Source organism: Oncorhynchus gorbuscha, linkage group LG09, assembly GCF_021184085.1.
Source record: "Oncorhynchus gorbuscha isolate QuinsamMale2020 ecotype Even-year linkage group LG09, OgorEven_v1.0, whole genome shotgun sequence".
In the NCBI taxonomy this organism is placed as follows: Eukaryota; Metazoa; Chordata; class Actinopteri; order Salmoniformes; family Salmonidae; genus Oncorhynchus; species Oncorhynchus gorbuscha.
Window position 1 is genome coordinate 47,145,491 of NC_060181.1, and position 18,115 is coordinate 47,163,605.

General features: G+C 43.0%; 1 protein-coding gene across 1 annotated transcript in view; it reads left to right on the forward strand.

Moving 5' to 3' along the window:
- Window positions 1–18,115, forward strand: part of LOC124043719 (E3 ubiquitin-protein ligase MYCBP2-like) — a 320,564-nt gene that overhangs the window by 124,815 nt on the left and 177,634 nt on the right. The window contains 1 exon segment of the mRNA XM_046362606.1: window positions 14,045–14,126. Within this exon segment, the coding sequence (XP_046218562.1) occupies window positions 14,045–14,126 (82 nt within the window).

An 18,115-nucleotide genomic window follows, 5' to 3' on the forward strand; every position in this document is an offset into this window, starting at 1 on the left:
CCAGTGGAGCAGCCACCTTACAATAGTGCATCTAAATGTTTTAAGGGGGGGGGGGGGTGAGAAGGATTACTTTATCCTATCCTAGGTATTCCTTAAAGAGGTGGGGTTTCAGGTGTCTCCGGAAGGTGGTGATTGACTCCGCTGTCCTGGCGTCATGAGGGAGTTTGTTCCACCATTGGGGGGCCAGAGCAGCGAACAGTTTTGACTGGGCTGAGCGGGAACTGTACTTCCTCAGTGGTAGGGAGGCGAGCAGGCCAGAGGTGGATGAACGCAGTGCCCTTGTTTGGGTGTAGGGCCTGATCAGAGCCTGGAGGTACTGAGGTGCCGTTCCCCTCACAGATCCGTAGGCAAGCACCATGGTCTTGTAGCGGATGCGAGCTTCAACTGGAAGCCAGTGGAGAGAGCGGAGGAGCGGGGTGACGTGAGAGAACTTGGGAAGGTTGAACACCAGACGGGCTGCGGCGTTCTGGATGAGTTGTAGGGGTTTAATGGCACAGGCAGGGAGCCCAGCCAACAGCGAGTTGCAGTAATCCAGACGGGAGATGACAAGTGCCTGGATTAGGACCTGCGCCGCTTCCTGTGTGAGGCAGGGTCGTACTCTGCGGATGTTGTAGAGCATGAACCTACAGGAACGGGCCACCGCCTTGATGTTAGTTGAGAACGACAGGGTGTTGTCCAGGATCACGCCAAGGTTCTTAGCGCTCTGGGAGGAGGACACAATGGAGTTGTCAACCGTGATGGCGAGATCATGGAACGGGCAGTCCTTCCCCGGGAGGAAGAGCAGCTCCGTCTTGCCGAGGTTCAGCTTGAGGTGGTGATCCGTCATCCACACTGATATGTCTGCCAGACATGCAGAGATGCGATTCGCCACCTGGTCATCAGAAGGGGGAAAGGAGAAGATTAATTGTGTGTCGTCTGCATAGCAATGATAGGAGAGACCATGTGAGGTTATGACAGAGCCAAGTGACTTGGTGTATAGCGAGAATAGGAGAGGGCCTAGAACAGAGCCCTGGGGGACACCAGTGGTGAGAGTGGTGAGGAGACAGATTCTCGCCACGCCACCTGGTAGGAGCGACCTGTCAGGTAGGACGCAATCCAAGCGTGGGCCGCGCCGGAGATGCCCAACTCGGAGAGGGTGGAGAGGAGGATATGATGGTTCACAGTATCGAAGGCAGCCGATAGGTCTAGAAGGATGAGAGCAGAGGAGAGAGAGTTAGCTTCAGCAGTGCGGAGCGCCTCCGTGATACAGAGAAGAGCAGTCTCAGTTGAATGACTAGTCTTGAAACCTGACTGATTTGGATCAAGAAGGTCATTCTGAGAGAGAGAGCGGGAGAGCTGGCCAAGGACGGCACGTTCAAGAGTTTTGGAGAGAAAAGAAAGAAGGGATACTGGTCTGTAGTTGTTGACATCGGAGGGATCGAGTGTAGGTTTTTTCAGAAGGGGTGCAACTCTCGCTCTCTTGAAGACGGAAGGGACGTAGCCAGCGGTCAGGGATGAGTTGATGAGCGAGGTGAGGTAAGGGAGAAGGTCTCCGGAAATGGTCTGGAGAAGAGAGGAGGGGATAGGGTCAAGCGGGCAGGTTGTTGGGCGGCCGGCCGTCACAAGACGCGAGATTTCATCTGGAGAGAGAGGGGAGAAAGAGGTCAGAGGACAGGGTAGGGCAGTGTGAGCAGAACCAGCGGTGTCGTTTGACTTAGCAAACGAGGATCGGATGTCGTCGACCTTCTTTTCAAAATGGTTGACGAAGTCATCTGCAGAGAGGGAGGAGGGGGAGGAGGATTCAGGAGGGAGGAGAAGGTGGCAAAGAGCTTCCTAGGGTTAGAGGCAGATGCTTGGAATTTAGAGTGGTAGAAAGTGGCTTTAGCAGCAGAGACAGAGGAGGAAAATGTAGAGAGGAGGGAGTGAAAGGATGCCAGGTCCGCAGGGAGGCGAGTTTTCCCTCATTTCCGCTCGGCTGCCCGGAGCCCTGTTCTGTGAGCTCGCAATGAGTCGTCGAGCCACGGAGCGGGAGGGGAGGACCGAGCCGGCCTGGAGGATAGGGGACATAGAGAGTCAAAGGATGCAGAAAGGGAGGAGAGGAGGGTTAAGGAGGCAGAATCAGGAGATAGGTTGGAGAAGGTTTGAGCAGAGGGAAGAGATGATAGGATGGAAGAGGAGAGAGAGCGAAGGTTGGGACGGCGCGATACCATCCGAGTAGGGGCAGTGTGGGAAGTGTTGGATGAGAGCGAGAGGGAAAAGGATACAAGGTGGTGGTTGGAGACTTGGAGGCGAGTTGCAATGAGGTTAGTGGAAGAACAGCATCTAGTAAAGATTAGGTCGAGCGTATTGCCTGCCTTGTGAGTAGGGGGGGAAGGTGAGAGGGTGAGGTCAAAAGAGGAGAGGAGTGGAAAGAAGGAGGCAGAGAGGAATGAGTCAAAGGTAGACGTGGGGAGGTTAAAGTCGCCCAGAACTGTGAGAGGTGAGCCGTCCTCAGGAAAGGAGCTTATCAAGGCATCAAGCTCATTGATGAACTCTCCGAGGGAACCTGGAGGGCGATAAATGATAAGGATGTTAAGCTTGAAAGGGCTGGTAACTGTGACAGCATGGAATTCAAAGGAGGCGATAGACAGATGGGTAAGGGGAGAAAGAGAGAATGACCACTTGGGAGAGATGAGGATCCCGGTGCCACCACCCCGCTGACCAGAAGCTCTCGGGGTGTGCGAGAACACGTGGGCGGACGAAGAGAGAGCAGTAGGAGTAGCAGTGTTATCTGTGGTGATCCATGTTTCCGTCAGTGCCAAGAAGTCGAGGGACTGGCGGGAGGCATAGGCTGAGATGAACTGTGCCTTGTTGGCCGCAGATCGGCAGTTCCAGAGGCTACCGGAGACCTGGAACTCCACGTGGGTCGTGCGCGCTGGGACCACCAGATTAGGGTGGCCGCGGCCACGCGGTGTGGAGCGTTTGTATGGTCTGTGCAGAGAGGAGAGAACAGGGATAGACAGACACATAGTTGACAGACTACAGAAGAGGCTACGCTAATGCAAAGGAGATTGGAATGACAAGTGGACTACACGTCTCGAATGTTCATAAAGTTAAGCTTACGTAGCAAGAATCTTATTGACTAAAATTATTAAAATGATACAGTACTGCTGAAGTCATATTCTGCTATTGACAGCAGATGAGTTGTGTTCATAACATAGCTAATTTAGCTAGTCTGTTCCTTCAGAAAGTATTCACACCACTTTACTTTTTCCACATTTTGTTGTTACATCCTGAATTTAACCTCTTACTCCTACCCGACACGCAGGCGTCCCATCTAGACATCTGGAAATGCAAATGCGCTACACTAAATGCTAATAGCACTCGTTAAAACTCAAACGTTCATTAAAATACACATGCAGGGTACTGAATTAAAGCTACATTCATTGTGAATCCAGCCAACGAGTCAGATTTTTAAAATGCTTTTCGGCGAAAGCATGAGAAGCTATTATCTGATAGCATGTAACACCCCAAAAGACCCGCAGGGGACGTAAACAAAATAATTAGCATAGTCGGCGCTGCACAAATAAAATATAAAACATTCATTACCTTTGACAATCTTCTTTGTTGCCACTCCTAGATGTCCCATAAACATCACTATTGGGTCTTTTTTTTGTTTAAATCGGTCCATATATAGCCTAGATATCGATCTATGAAGACTGTGTGATCAAGGAAAAAAACATTGTTTTTTAACTCAATGTCATTTTTTAAAATTAAAAAAGTTGACGATAAACTTTCACAAAACACTTTGAAATACCTTTGTAATGCAACTTTAGGTATTAGTAAACGTTAATAATCTATCAAATTGATCAAGAGGCGATGTATATTCTATAGCTGTACGTCTGGAAATAATGTCCGGGAAAATCCCAAAGAAAATATCCGGTCGGAGACCGGAAGAAATGCGTTGCCTTGTGTCCGTTTGACCAAGAAACAAATCGTAGGCAAATGACAAGACTGTTGACATCGTGTGGAAGCTGTAGGTATTGCAACCTCGGCCCCATTTAATGTGGTTCCCATTCAACAACACGGTCAAGTGCCGCATATATTTTCGCATTTTCAGTGATCAGATTTTCCTGCACTTTTCGATGAAACGCACGTTCTGTTATAGTCACAGCCGTGATTTAACCAGTTTTATAAACGTCTGAGTGTTTTCTATCCGCACATACTAATCATATGCATATACTATATTCGTGGCATGAGTAGCAGGGCCCTGAAATGTTGCACGATTTTTAACAGAATGTACGAAAAAGTAGGGGGTAGGAGTAACAGTTTAAAGTGGATTAAATATATATATATTTTTTGGCACTGGTCTACACAGAATACCCCATAATGTCAAAGTGTAATTATGTTTTTTGATATTTGAGCAAATTAAATAAACATAAAAAGCTGAAAGGTCTTGAGTCAAGTATTCAACCCACTTATGGCAAGCCTAAATACGTTTGGGAGTAAAAATGAACTTAACAAGTCACATAAATTGCATGGACTCACTCTGCATGGACTCACTATTGCATGGACTCACTGTGCAATAATTGTAAAAAAAATGTAATGACTACCGCATCTCTGTACCCTACACAAACAATTATCTGTAAGGTCCCTCAGTCGAGCGGTACATTTCAAGCACAGATTCAACCACAAAGACCAGGGATCAATACAGTTCGTTATTATAAAGATACAGGCATCCATTACAAAGATACAGGAAACCATTCAGGGAATTAATTGAGGCCAATTGTGACTTTAAAAAAGTTAGACTTTAATGGCAGTGATAGGACACAACTGAGGATGGATCAACATCATTGTAGGTAGTCCACAATGCAAACCTAAATTACATAGTGAAAATGAAGCCTGTACAGAATAAAGAATAGTCCAAAACAGGCATTCTTTTGCAACAAGGCACTAAAATAATACTTCAAAAAATGTGGCAAAGCAATTGACGATTTGTCCTTGCAGCAGCTACTCTTACTGGGGTCCACCCAAAAACTTGAAAAAATACACAACATTAATTGACAAGAACAGCTCAAGGACAGAACTATATAAAACATTTTTTTTTCAAGTCACACGTAGTGTACATGTCAATACATACACACAAACTATATAGGTCAAATAGGGGAGAGGCGATGTGCCATGGGGTGTTGCTTTATCTTTTTTTTTAAAACAAGGTTTGCAGTTTATTTCAGTAATATGAGATGGAGTTCTATGCAATAATGGCTTTATATAATACTGTGCGCTTTCTTGAATTTGTTCCGGATTTGTTCCGGATTTGGGGACTGTGAAAAGACCCCTGGTGGCATGTCTGGTGGTAAGTGTGTGTGTGTCAGAGCTGTGTGTAAGTTTACTATGTAAACAATTTGGAATTTTCAACACATTAATGTTTCTTATAAAAAGTGTTCGTATGCATAGTATTTATATCAGCCCTCTGATTACAATGAAGAGCAAGACATGCCTCTTTTGGCCCCCTGCAGCTTAACTAGGTCTTTCGTTGCAACACTCGACCACACAACTAGACAATGATCAAGATGAGACAAAAGTAGAACCTGCATATCTTCCTTCTTGGAGTGTGGTGTAAAAAGAGCAGAGCATCTCTTTATTACGGACATACCTCTCCATCTTTACAACCGTTTCATCTATATGTTTTGACGTTGACAGTTTACAAATGTGTTTTTTGGCAAAACTGCCTTCTGGAACACGTGAACTTTCATGTGCCTTAATAACAAACTTGTTTGCCACCTGTAAATATGAATACAATTGTTAAATTATGAGCCTAGTTGGTTTAGCCATGGAAAAAGTCATCCTTCCCGCTAGCCATGATTCGCTGAGATAATGAGTTGGCTGGACATGCCGAGAGATGAGTTGAGATTGGTCTGCCATGTAGCATGCTTAGGTAATCCTTTCTAATGCAGCTTTAAAAATATATATATATATCACGTAGTAGAACTGCATAAGTGTTGTTCTCTACTTTCTGAAGCACCATGTTTTGAAATCGATGGAATTCGAATATGATAGCTAAGGAGACGGAGTCAAAAATGGAACACACAAAAGGCTGTTGTAATCCGGAGACAGGTGGTATATACATCTTCAAACTAAGGGCAACCATGGTATCTGTGACAGAGAGGGAGAAGCGTCCATCCATGTATATGGGTAAGAGAGTCTAGCTAGCTACAGGACACCGGATAAGACGGGATAAATACTCCAGATATAACAGGCTGACACTTGCCCCCCGGACATAAACTATTGCAGCATAGATACTGGAGGCTGAGACAGGAGGGGTTCGGGAGACACCAGGCACGATATATATGTATATATTTTTTTCTCTTCACCTTTATTTAACCAAGTTGAGAACACGTTGAGAACAAGTTCTCATTTAAAATTGCGACCTGGCCAAGATAAAGCAAAGCAGTTTGACACATACAACGACACAGAGTTACACATGGAGTAAAACAAACATACAGTCAATAATACAGTTTAACCTCTTAGGCCGCCCCATCCCGGATCCGGGATCGTGACTACAGCCTCAAGCTCATTACCATAACGCAAAATTAGCGATTTCTGAAAATTGCAAATGAAATGAAATAAATATGCCTGTCCTCAAGATTATCCTTTTCTTAACAATCCTGTCGTCTCAGATTTTCAAAATATGCTTTAGAACCAGAGAAAATCAATAATTTGTGTAAGAGTGGTGATAACTAGCTTAGCATTTAGCGTTAGCATTTAGCACGCAACATTCACAAAAACCAGCAAAGGGATCAAATGAAATAATTTACCTTTGAAGAACTTCAGATGTTTCAATGAGGAGACTCTCAGTTACATAGCAGATGTCCAGTTTTTCCTGAAAGATGCTTGTGTAGGACACAACGTTCCGTTTTGTTACTATGCATTTGGCTACCGAAACTAACCGAAAATTCAGTCACCTAAACGTCAAACTTTTTTCCGAATTAACTCCATAATATCGACTGAAACATGGAAAACGTTGTTTGAATCAATCCTCAAGGTGTTTTGTCATATATCTCTTCATTGAAATCCCTTCCCTGGAAGCGTGCATTCTTCTCTGATTCGGATGGAAAAATACTGGTACCTGACTTTTGCGCACCAATTTCCACGCAGACACTGTGCGGGACACTTGGTAATTGTAGGCTCTTATGGTCAATCTTCCAATGATATGCCTACAAATACGTCACAATGCTGCAGACACCTGGGGGAAACGATAGGAAGTGTCCGTTCATTCCTGTCGCATTCACAGCCATATAAGGAGATCATGGAAAACGTGCCTCCAGAAATCCTGTTGATTTCCTGGTCACTCAAACATCTTGGTTTTGCCTGTAGATTTTGTTCTATGGCACTCACAGTGAAAATCTTTGCAGTTCTGGAAACGTCAGTGTCTTCTTTCCAAAACTATCAATTCCAAGCATAGTCGAGAATCTTTTCGTGACAAAATATTGCGCTTAAAACGGGCACGTCTTTTTATCCAAAAATGAAATACTGCCCCTAGAGTCTTAACAGGATAAACAAGTCTATACGATGTGAGCAAATGAGATGAGATAAGGGAGGTAAAGGCAAAAAAAAGTCCGTGGTGGCAAAGTAAATACAATATAGCAAGTAAAACACCGGAATGGTAGATTTGCAGTGGAATGTGCAAAGTAAAAATAATGGGGTGCAAAGGAGCTAAATAAATACAGTAGGGAAAGAGGTAGTTGTTTGGGCTAAATTATAGGTGGGCTATGTACAGCTGCTCTGACAGTTGGTGCTTAAAGCTAGTGAGGGAGATAAGTGTTTCCAGTTTCAGAGATTTTTGTAGTTCGTTCCAGTCATTGGCAGCAGAGAACTGGAAGGAGAGGCGGCCAAAGAAATAATTGGTTTTGGGGATGACCAGAGATATACCTGCTGGAGCGCATGCTACAGGTGGGTGATGCTATGGTGACCAGCGAGCTGAGATAAGGGGGGACTTTACCTAGCAGGGTCTTGTAGATGACATGGAGCCAGTGGGTTTGGCGACGAGTATGAAGCGAGGGCCAGCCAACGAGAGCGTACAGGTCGCAATGGTGGGTAGTATATGGGGCTTTGGTGGCAAAACAGATTGCACTGTGATAGACTGCATCCAATTAGTAGGGTATTGGAGGCTATTTTGTAAATGACATCGCCAAAGTCGAGGATTGGTAGGATGGTCAGTTTAACAAGGGTATGTTTGGCAGCATGAGTGAAGGATGCTTTGTTGCGAAATAGGAAGCCAATTCTAGATTTAACTTTGGATTGGAGATGTTTGATGTGAGTCTGGAAGGAAAGTTTACAGTCTAACCAGACACCTAGGTATTTGTAGTTGTCCACGTATTCTAAGTTAGAGCCATCCAGAGTAGTGATGTTGGACAGGCGGGCAGGTGCAGGCAGCGATCGGTTGAAGAGCATGCATTTAGTTTTACTTGTATTTAAGAGCAATTGGAGGCCACGGAAGGAGAGTTGTATGGCATTGAAGCTTGCCTGGAGGGTTGTTAACAGTGTCCAAAGAAGGGCCAGAAGTATACAGAATGGTGTCGTCTGCGTAGAGGTGGATCAGAGACTCACCAGCAGCAAGAGCTACATCATTGATGTATACAGAGAAGAGTCGGTCCATGAATTGAACCCTGTGGCACACCCATAGAGACTGCCAGAGGTCCGGACAGCAGACCCCCCGATTTGACACACTGAACTCTATCAGAGAAATAGTTGGTGAACCAGGCGAGACAATCTTGTGAGAAACCAAGGCTGTTGAGTCTGCCGATGAGGATGTGGTGATTGACAGAGTCGAAAGCCTTGGCCAGATCAATGAATACGGCTGCAAAGTAATGTTTCTTATCTATGGCGGTTAAGATATCGTTTAGATATCCTTGAGATATCCTTGAGCGTGGCTGAGTTGCACCCATGACCAGCTCTGAAACCAGATTGCATAGCAGAGAAGATATGGTAAGATTCGAAATGGTCGGTAATCTGTTTGTTGACTTTGCTTTTGAAGACCTTAGAAAGGTAGGGTAGGATAGATATAGGTCTGTAGCAGTTTGGGTCAAGAGTGTCCCCCCCTTTGAAGAGGGGGATCACCGCAGCTGCTTTCCAATCTTTGGGAATCTCAGACGACACGAAAGAGAGGTTGAACAGGCTAGTAAATAGGGGTGGCAACAATTTGGGCAGATAATTCTTTAGAAAGAAAGGGTCCAGATCGTTTAGCCCGGCTGATTTGTAGGGGTCCAGATTTTGCAGCTCTTTCAGAACATCAGCTGACTCGATTTAGGTGAAGGAGAAATGGGGAAGGCTTGGGCGAGTTGCTGTGGGGGGTGCAGTGCTGTTGACCGGGGTAGGAGTAGCCAGGTGGAAAGCATAGCCAGCTGTAGAAAAATGCTTATTGAAATTCTCAATTATAGTGGATTTATCAGTGGTGACAGTGTGGATATCTGGATGGATATCTTCAAACCACCAACTTACTGCCCTGAGACAAGGCTGAGTGTAAACCTTGAAGGTCTCCCCCACGGAGCGAACTCGAGGGAGGCGCCAACCCAGGCAGGAAGATCACGTCAGTGACCCAACCCACTCAAGTGATGCACCCCTCCTAGGGATAGCATGGAAGAGCACTAGTAAGACATTTTCAGATATTTCACGTTTCTAATTTTGACAGAGAGTGGTTTCATTTCAAGCTAAATTGTACTGTTCGCTAGCTAACGTTAGCTGGCTGGCTCCCAAGCTGACCTTATTCATTTCCCAGAGCCGTTTGCTTTTCTAGTTGGAGCCTAATGTAAGCTAGCTAACATTGAACCTGGTTGGTTAGCTCCCATCATATTGGCATTGTTGCCACTTTGTTCATTGTTGTTTAACTAGCTAACGTTTGCTAGCTGGCTCATTAGCTAACGTGACGTGTGTGGTCTTAAACGTTGTTTACCTAGCTAGGTTCATTGTTTCCCTAGCTAGCTATATGTCTTAAGCTAAAGTGTACTGTTAGCTAGCTAGTTAACCTCTTAGTCCGCCCCATCCCGGATCCGGGATCGTGACTACAACCTCAAGCTCATTACCATAACGCAAAATTAGCGATTTCTGAAAATTGCAAATTAAATGAAATAAATATGCCTATCCTCAAGCTTATCCTTTTCTTAACAATCCTGTCGTCTCAGATTTTCAAAATATGCTTTAGAACCAGAGAAAATCAATAATTTGTGTAAGAGTGGTGATAGCTAGCTTAGCATTTAGCGTTAGCATTTAGCACGCAACATTCACAAAAACCAGCAAAGGGATCAAATAAAATAATTTACCTTTGAAGAACTTCAGATGTTTCAATGAGGAGACTCTCAGTTACATAGCAGATGTCCAGTTTTTCCTGAAAGATGCTTGTGTAGGACACAACGTTCCGTTTTGTTACTATGCATTTGGCTACCGAAACTAACCGATAATTCAGTCACCTAAACGTCAAACTTTTTTCCGAATTAACTCCATAATATCGACTGAAACATGGAAAACGTTGTTTGAATCAATCCTCAAGGTGTTTTGTCATATATCTCTTCATTGAAATCCCTTCCCTGGAAGCGTGCATTCTTCTCTGATTCGGATGGAAAAATACTGGTACCTGACTTTTGCGCACCAATTTCCACGCAGACACCGTGCGGGACACTTGGTAATTGTAGGCTCTTATGGTCAATCTTCCAATGATATGCCTACAAATACGTCACAATGCTGCAGACACCTGGGGGAAACGATAGGAAGTGTCCGTTCATTCCTGTCGCATTCACAGCCATATAAGGAGATCATTGAAAACGTGCCTCCAGAAATCCTGTTGATTTCCTGGTCACTCAAACATCTTGGTTTTGCCTGTAGATTCTGTTCTATGGCACTCACAGTGAAAATCTTTACAGTTCTGGAAACGTCAGAGTGTCTTCTTTCCAAAACTATCAATTCCAAGCATAGTCGAGCATCTTTTCGTGACAAAATATTGCGCTTAAAATGGGCATGTCTTTTTATCCAAAAATGAAATACTGCCCCTAGAGTATTAACAGGTTAACAGCTCCCGAGCTGACGTTATTTGTTTCCAAGAGCCGGTTGCTTTTTTAGTTAGAGCCAAATGTTAGCTAGCTAACATTGAACCTGGTTGGTTAGCTCCCAGGACTGTGGCATTGTTGGCACTGTTCATTTGTTGTTTAACTAGATAACGTTAGCTGGCTGGCTCGTTAGCTAACGTTACGTGATGTGTGTACAACAACTGTTGAATATGGCTGTGTCATTAAACGTCTGCAAAAAAGAGTAATGAAATGGTTGCCAGCAGAGCTGGTTAGACGGTTTTCATGTTATCCCGAGGTAACTAAATCATTGGCCAGAGCCTCAAGTGTGCGATCAGAGAGCGCTCTGAGATGGGTGGGGCTAAAGCTTAAGATGGTGTGAACAATGCTGAATGGGTGTAAACAAAAGAGCTCTTCCCTAAATACCAAAACATTCAAATGCGTTTTTCTCAAAAGTGAGATTAAGGATTGAACAACTTTCAAAACAGAATTACTTTCACATTGTTCCTCAAATGCAGTGTATGATATACAATTTTGTAGCTCTGAGTCTCTATTTTAATCCAATGCAAGAAACACAAATTCAAGTTTTGCTATGTAAGACCGAATCCAGGTAGTGAGTCACGAGTCTTCAATAAAGACCGAAAGGTCAAGTCTGAGTCTCTTACATGGATAGGCAGACCATTGTAGGAGCAAGTCGATGTAATGCTTTGTTGGTTAGCAGTAAAACCTTGAAACCAGCCCTAGCCTTAACAGGAAACCGTGTAGAGGCTAGCACTGTAGTAAAAAACACTTTTTTGGGGGGGGGGGGGGACGTCTAGTCAAGATTTTAGCAGCAGTGTTTAGCACTAACTGAAGTTTATTTAGTGCTTTATCCGGGTTGCCCGGAAAGTAGAGCATTTCAATAGTTTAATCTAGACGTGACAAAAGCATGGATTAGTTTTTCTGCATAATTTTTGACAAACATTTTCAGATTTTTGCAATGTTATGAAAATGGAAAAAATATGTTAAAATGTTATGTTCCTCAGAGTACCAGTCAAATGTTTGGACACACCTACTCATTCAAGGGTTTTTCTTTATTTTCAACTAACAAATGCCACATATGGAATCATGTAGTAACCAAAAAAGTGTTAGAAAAATCAAAATATATTTGAGATTCTTCAAAGTAACCACCCTTTGCCTTGATGACAGCTTTGCACACTTGGCATTCTCTCAACCAGCTTCACCTGGAATGCTTTTCCAACAGTCTTGAAGGAGTTCCCACATATGCTGAACACTTGTTGGCTCCTTTTCCTTCACCATGCGGTTGAACTAAATCACATCCAATGTCACCATCTAAGCACCATCAAACCTCCTCCATGCTTCACGGTGGGAACCACACATGCAGATATCATATGTTAACCTACTCTGCATCTCACAAAGACACAATGGTTGGAGCCAAAACTCTCATCAGACCAAAACACAGATTTCCACCAATCTAATGTCCATTGTTCATGTTTCTTGGCACAAGCAAGTCTCTTCTTCTTATCGGTGTCCTTTAGTAGTGGTTTCTTTGCAGCAATTTGACCATGAAGGCCTTATTCATGCAGTCTCCTCTGAACAGTTGATGTTGAGATGCGTATGTGACTTGAACTCTGTGCAGCATTTATTTGGGCTGCAATCTGAGGTGCAGTTAACTCAAATTAATATATCCTCTGCAGCAGAGGTAACTATGGGTCTATCTGTGGCGGTCCTCATGAGAGCCAGTTTCATCATACTGCTTGATGTTTTTTTGCATCTGCGGATTGACTGACCTTCATGTCTTAAAGTAATGATGGACTGTCGTTTCTCTTTGCTTATTTGAGCTGTTCTTACCATAATATGGACTTGGTCTTTTACCAAATAAGGCTATCTTTTGTATACCAAACCTACCTTGTCACAACACAACTGATTGGCCCAAACACATTAAGAAGGAAATAAATTCCACAAATGAACTTTTAACAAGGCACACCTGTTAATTGAAATTAATTCCAAGTGACTACCCCATGAAGCTGGTTGAGAGAGCGGAGCGGCAGCGTAGCCTAGTGGTTAGAGCGTTGGACTAGTAACCGGAAGGTTGCGAGTTCAAACCCCTGAGCTGACAAAGTACAAATCTGTCGTTCTGCCCCTGAACAGGCAGTTAACCCACTGTTCCCAGGCCGTCATTGAAAATAAGAATATGTTCTTAACTCACTTGCCTGGTTAAATAAAGGTAAAAAAAAAAAAAAGCTGGTTGAGAGAATACCAAGAGTGTGCCATGCTGTCATCAAGGCAAAGGGTGTCTACTTTGAAGAATCTCAAATATATCAGATATTTCGATGTAACACTTTTTTGGTTACTACATGATTCCAATTCTGTTGTTTCATAGTTTTGCTGTCTTCACAATTATTATACTGTGTAGAAAATAGTAAAAATAAAGATACCCTTGAATGAGTAGGTGTGTCCAAAATTTTGACTGGTACTGTATAAATATTTCCTGCGCTTTCTTTTGTATCCTAGATATAGGACAAACAGTTCAAAACGTTGTTTCTTTTGATTATATTTAGTATTTTCTTTTGCCATTCATGAATGGTTTTCAATGCGTTTCTCTGGGCTATATTATTAAAAGCCAAATTCAATATTTTGTCATATTTTGTCATATACATAAAGTGCTCCTAAAATATATAGTCAAGTAAATTATCCATTCTACGACAGTCCTAAAACAAATACATATGTCAACTTAACTTGTAGAGGATGTCAGAAGATTTCAATCTGCTGGGACCTGACCTGTTTGGAAATGTGTTTATAGGATAAGTCTTTATGACCCTTTTTGTTGTTTTCAGCAAGTTAGCACTTATCAGTTCAATGACAAATACACATGTACAATTGAAATTCTTTGGATAATGTAAGATGGCAATACTCTCTGTAACATGACTGTATATAGGAAAATAACACACATGAACATATGAAACGTGCACAACATATTCAGGTAAGTAATGTGGTGGAATGTATTTGTTTCTTGTTTTGTCCTGTAGTGGTGCTGATGGAGAATGGGGATGTCTATACCTTTGGCTACGGTCAGCATGGCCAGCTTGGACACGGAGATGTCAACTCAAGGTAACCACTGACATGCACGAATGCAAAAATGTTAAACATTTGGACACTAAAAAACAGTTTTAGATGTTCTGTTCAGATAATGAATAGGTTTTAATAGTGTAGGATAACAGTGTTTTCCACAAGTACATAGAGTAGCAACCCGTTGGTGCTTGCCTCTCATGGTTAGACATATTTACCCTAGGAATACTTTATCAAGTTTACCTCCCAGATTGGAAATATTTAGTGGTAGACCCACATGCTCACACACCCATCGCTAGTGCCTGCATTATTGTTTGCCACATGGCCTTAAATTATACCAATTTGTTTTTCTCGTTTGCCCATGCTATTTCAATATTTCAATAATAAATCATTTGATTTTTCAATTGTTAATGATTGCGGATTGATTGATTTTCAAGTTAAGTACACTTGTTTTCAAGATGAGTGAGAAGACAATTATCCAGCCCATTGGGTATTTCGCTACACCGCCATATGCCATGTTTTGAAATATGCAGACTGACGGGTTAAAAGAACGTTAAGATTGTAATTCATTGAAACAGCCAGCTTTCTAGCTCCGCCCATAACTTGTGGATTTTTTTGCATTTCCAGAATGCATGGATTAGTGAGTTAATGTTTGTTTTACACTTAAGGCATGACTCTTGCTGTTGTGCTGTAGAATTTGTGAATTTGGGCTCCTGTGTAATACATTCTATACATTAGTTTATACTGGGTTAAGCGTACGTTTTCGTTAATTGTACTTTCGTTAGTTATGCTCTAACATTCCCTCCATCTTGTTCCAACATCAGCTATTGTTAAGTCTTGGTTCTAATAGTTTATATTTCTTTCTAAGAGCTTGTTAGTTGGATATGTTCTCTGCAAGTTTTTGTATATCTTTATTTGGTAACACTTTACACCCAGCGTCCTAACACTATTTACAGTGCATGTATTCAGACCTCTTCGCTTTTTCCACATTTTGTTACGTTAGAAAAAAAATCCTCATCAAACTACACACAATACCCTGTGATGATAAAGTGAAAACATATTTTTAGAATAAAAAATAAATAAAAAATAAAAACCTGAAAGACCTTATTTACATAAGAATTCAGACCCTTTGCTATGAAACTTGCAATTGAGCTCAGGTGCATCCTGTTTCCATTGATCATCCTTGAGATGTTTCTACAACGTGATTCGAGTCCACCTGTGTAAAATTAAATTGATTGGACATGATTTAGAAAGACACCTGTCTGTATAAGGTCCCACAGTTGACAGTGCATTTCAGAGCAAAAACCAAGCCATGAGGTTGAAGTAATTGTCCGTAGAGCTCCGATACAGGATTGTGTCCAGGCACAGATTTGGGGAAGGGTATCAAAAAGTATTTGCAGCATTGAGGGACCCCATGAACACAGTGGCCTCCATCATAGTTAAATGGAAGAAGATTGGAACCACCAAGACTCTTCCTAGAGCTGGTCTCCAGGCCAAACTGAGCAATCGGTTGAGAAGCACCTTGGTCAGGGAGGTGACCATGAACCCGATGGTCACTCTGAAAGAGCTCCGTAGTTTCTTTGTGGAGATGGTAGAACCTTCCAGAAGGACAATTATCACTGCAGCCCCCCACCAATCAGGCCTTTATGCTAGAGTGGCCAGACAGAAGCCACTCCTCAGTAAAAGGCACCTGACAGCCTGCTTGGAGTTTGCCAAAAGGCATCTAAAGGACTCTGGCCATGAGAAACAAGATTCTCTGGTCTGTTGAAACCAAGATTGAACTCTGGCCTGAATGCCAATCGTCACGTCTAGAGAAAACCTGGCACCATCCCTACGGTGAAGCATGGTATTGGCAGCATCGTGCTGTGGGGATGTTTTTGAGCGGCAGGGACTGGGAGACTAGTCCGGATCGAGGGAAAGATGAACTGAACAAAGTACAGAGAGATCCTTTAAGAGAACCTGCTCTAGATCGCTCAGGACTTCAGACTGGGGCAAAGGTTCACCTTCCAATAGAACAATGACCGTAAAGCACACAGCCAAGACAATGCAGGAGTGGCTTCGGGACAAGTCTCTGAATCTCCTTGAATGGCCTAGCCAGAGCCAGAACCCGATCGAACATCTCTGGAGAGACCTGAAAATAGCTGTGCAGCGACGCTCCCCATCCAACCTGACAGAGCTTGAGAGGATCTGCAGAGAACAATGGGAGAAACTCCCAAAATACAGGTTTGCCAAACTTGTAGCGTCATACTTAAGAAGACTCGAGGATGTAATTGCTGCCAAAGATGCTTCAACAAAGTACTGAGTAAAGGCTTTGAATGCTTATGTAAATGTGATATTTCAGTTTTTTTTTTGTAAACTTGCAAGAAATTCTAAATTTATTTTTGCTTTGTCATTATAGGGTATAGTGTGTAGATTGATGAGGGAAAAAAAGCTATTTAATACATTTTAATACATCTAGGGGTCTGAATACTTTCCAAATGCACTCGAGTTTTTCCACGTCTTGTTACGTTACAGCCTTATTATAAAATGGACGAAATACATGTTTTTCCTCATCTCAACACAAAACCCCATAATTACAAAGCGAAAACAAGTTTTACATTTTTTTATTAGCAAATGTATTAAAAATAAAAAACATATCTTATTTACATAATTATTCAGCCCCTTTGCTATGAGACTTGAAATTGAGCTCAGCTGTATCCTGTTTCCATTGATCATCCTTGAAATGTTTCTAAAAACTTGATTGGAGTCTACTTGTTAAATTCAATTGGTTGGACATGATTTGGAAAGGCACACACCTGTCTATATACTGTACACAACATTGTCAAAAGTATGTGGACACTCGTTGAACATCTCATTCCAAAATCATGGGCAGTAATATGAGGTTGGTCCCCCCTTTGCTGCTTACAACAGCATCCAATCTTCTGGGAAGGCTTTCCACTAGATGGTAGAACATTGCGGCGGGGACTTGCTTCCATTCAGTCACGAGCATTAGTGAGGTCGGCGCTGATGTTTGGCGATTTGGCCTGGCTCGAGGTCAGTGTTCCAATTCATCCCAAAGGTGTTGGATTGAGTTGAGGTCAAGGCCAGTCAAGTTTTTCCACACCGATCTCGGCAAACCATTTATGTATGGACCTCGCTTTGTGCACGGGAGCATTGTCATGCTGAAACAACAAAGGGCCTTCCCCAAACTCAATGAATGTCATTGAATGCTATTGAATGCTGTAACGTTATGATTTCCTTTCACTGGAACTAAGGGGCCTAACCATGGAAAAACAACCCCAGACCATTATTCCTCCTCCACCAAACTGTACCGTTGTCACAATGCATTAGGGCAGGCAGAATGCTCCTGGCATCCGCCAAACCCAGATTAATCTGTCGGACTGCCAGATGGTGAAGTGTGATTCATCACTCCAGAGAACGCGTTTCCACTGTTCCAGAGTCCAATGGCGGCGAGCTATACATCACTACCACCGACGCTTGGCATTGCCCATGGTGATCCATGGATTTTGGTTGGGGCATTGCAGGATTGTGTGCAACTGCTAACCCATTCCATGAAGCTTCTGCCAAAAAGTTATTTTGCTGAAATTGCTTCCAGGGGCAGTTTGGAACTCTGCAGTGAGTGTTGCAACCGAGGACTATTTTTATGCGCATCAGCACTAGGCAGTCCCGTTCGGTGAGCTTGTGTGGCCTACCACTTCACCGTTGTTGCGCCTAGACACTTCCACTTAACAATAACAGCACCATTATAGATGGCGCCAGAGGAGATGGCTGCCGTTTTATGGGTTCCTAACCCTGTGTTTTTTCACGTTATTTGTAAGTTATTTTTCCCATAATGTGTCTGCCACCGTCTTTTATGACTGAAAAGAGCTTCTGGATATTCTCCTCGTACTGGACAAATATTTTTTTCTTTAACGAGTCGAGTGCAAAGCGTTTACTTCCGACACCCGACAAGGACCAAATCCCCGTCATTTACATGAAGAAAAGACTGCGATATCGGAAGTAGGTTGGTGTAGAGAATCTCATGATAAGCT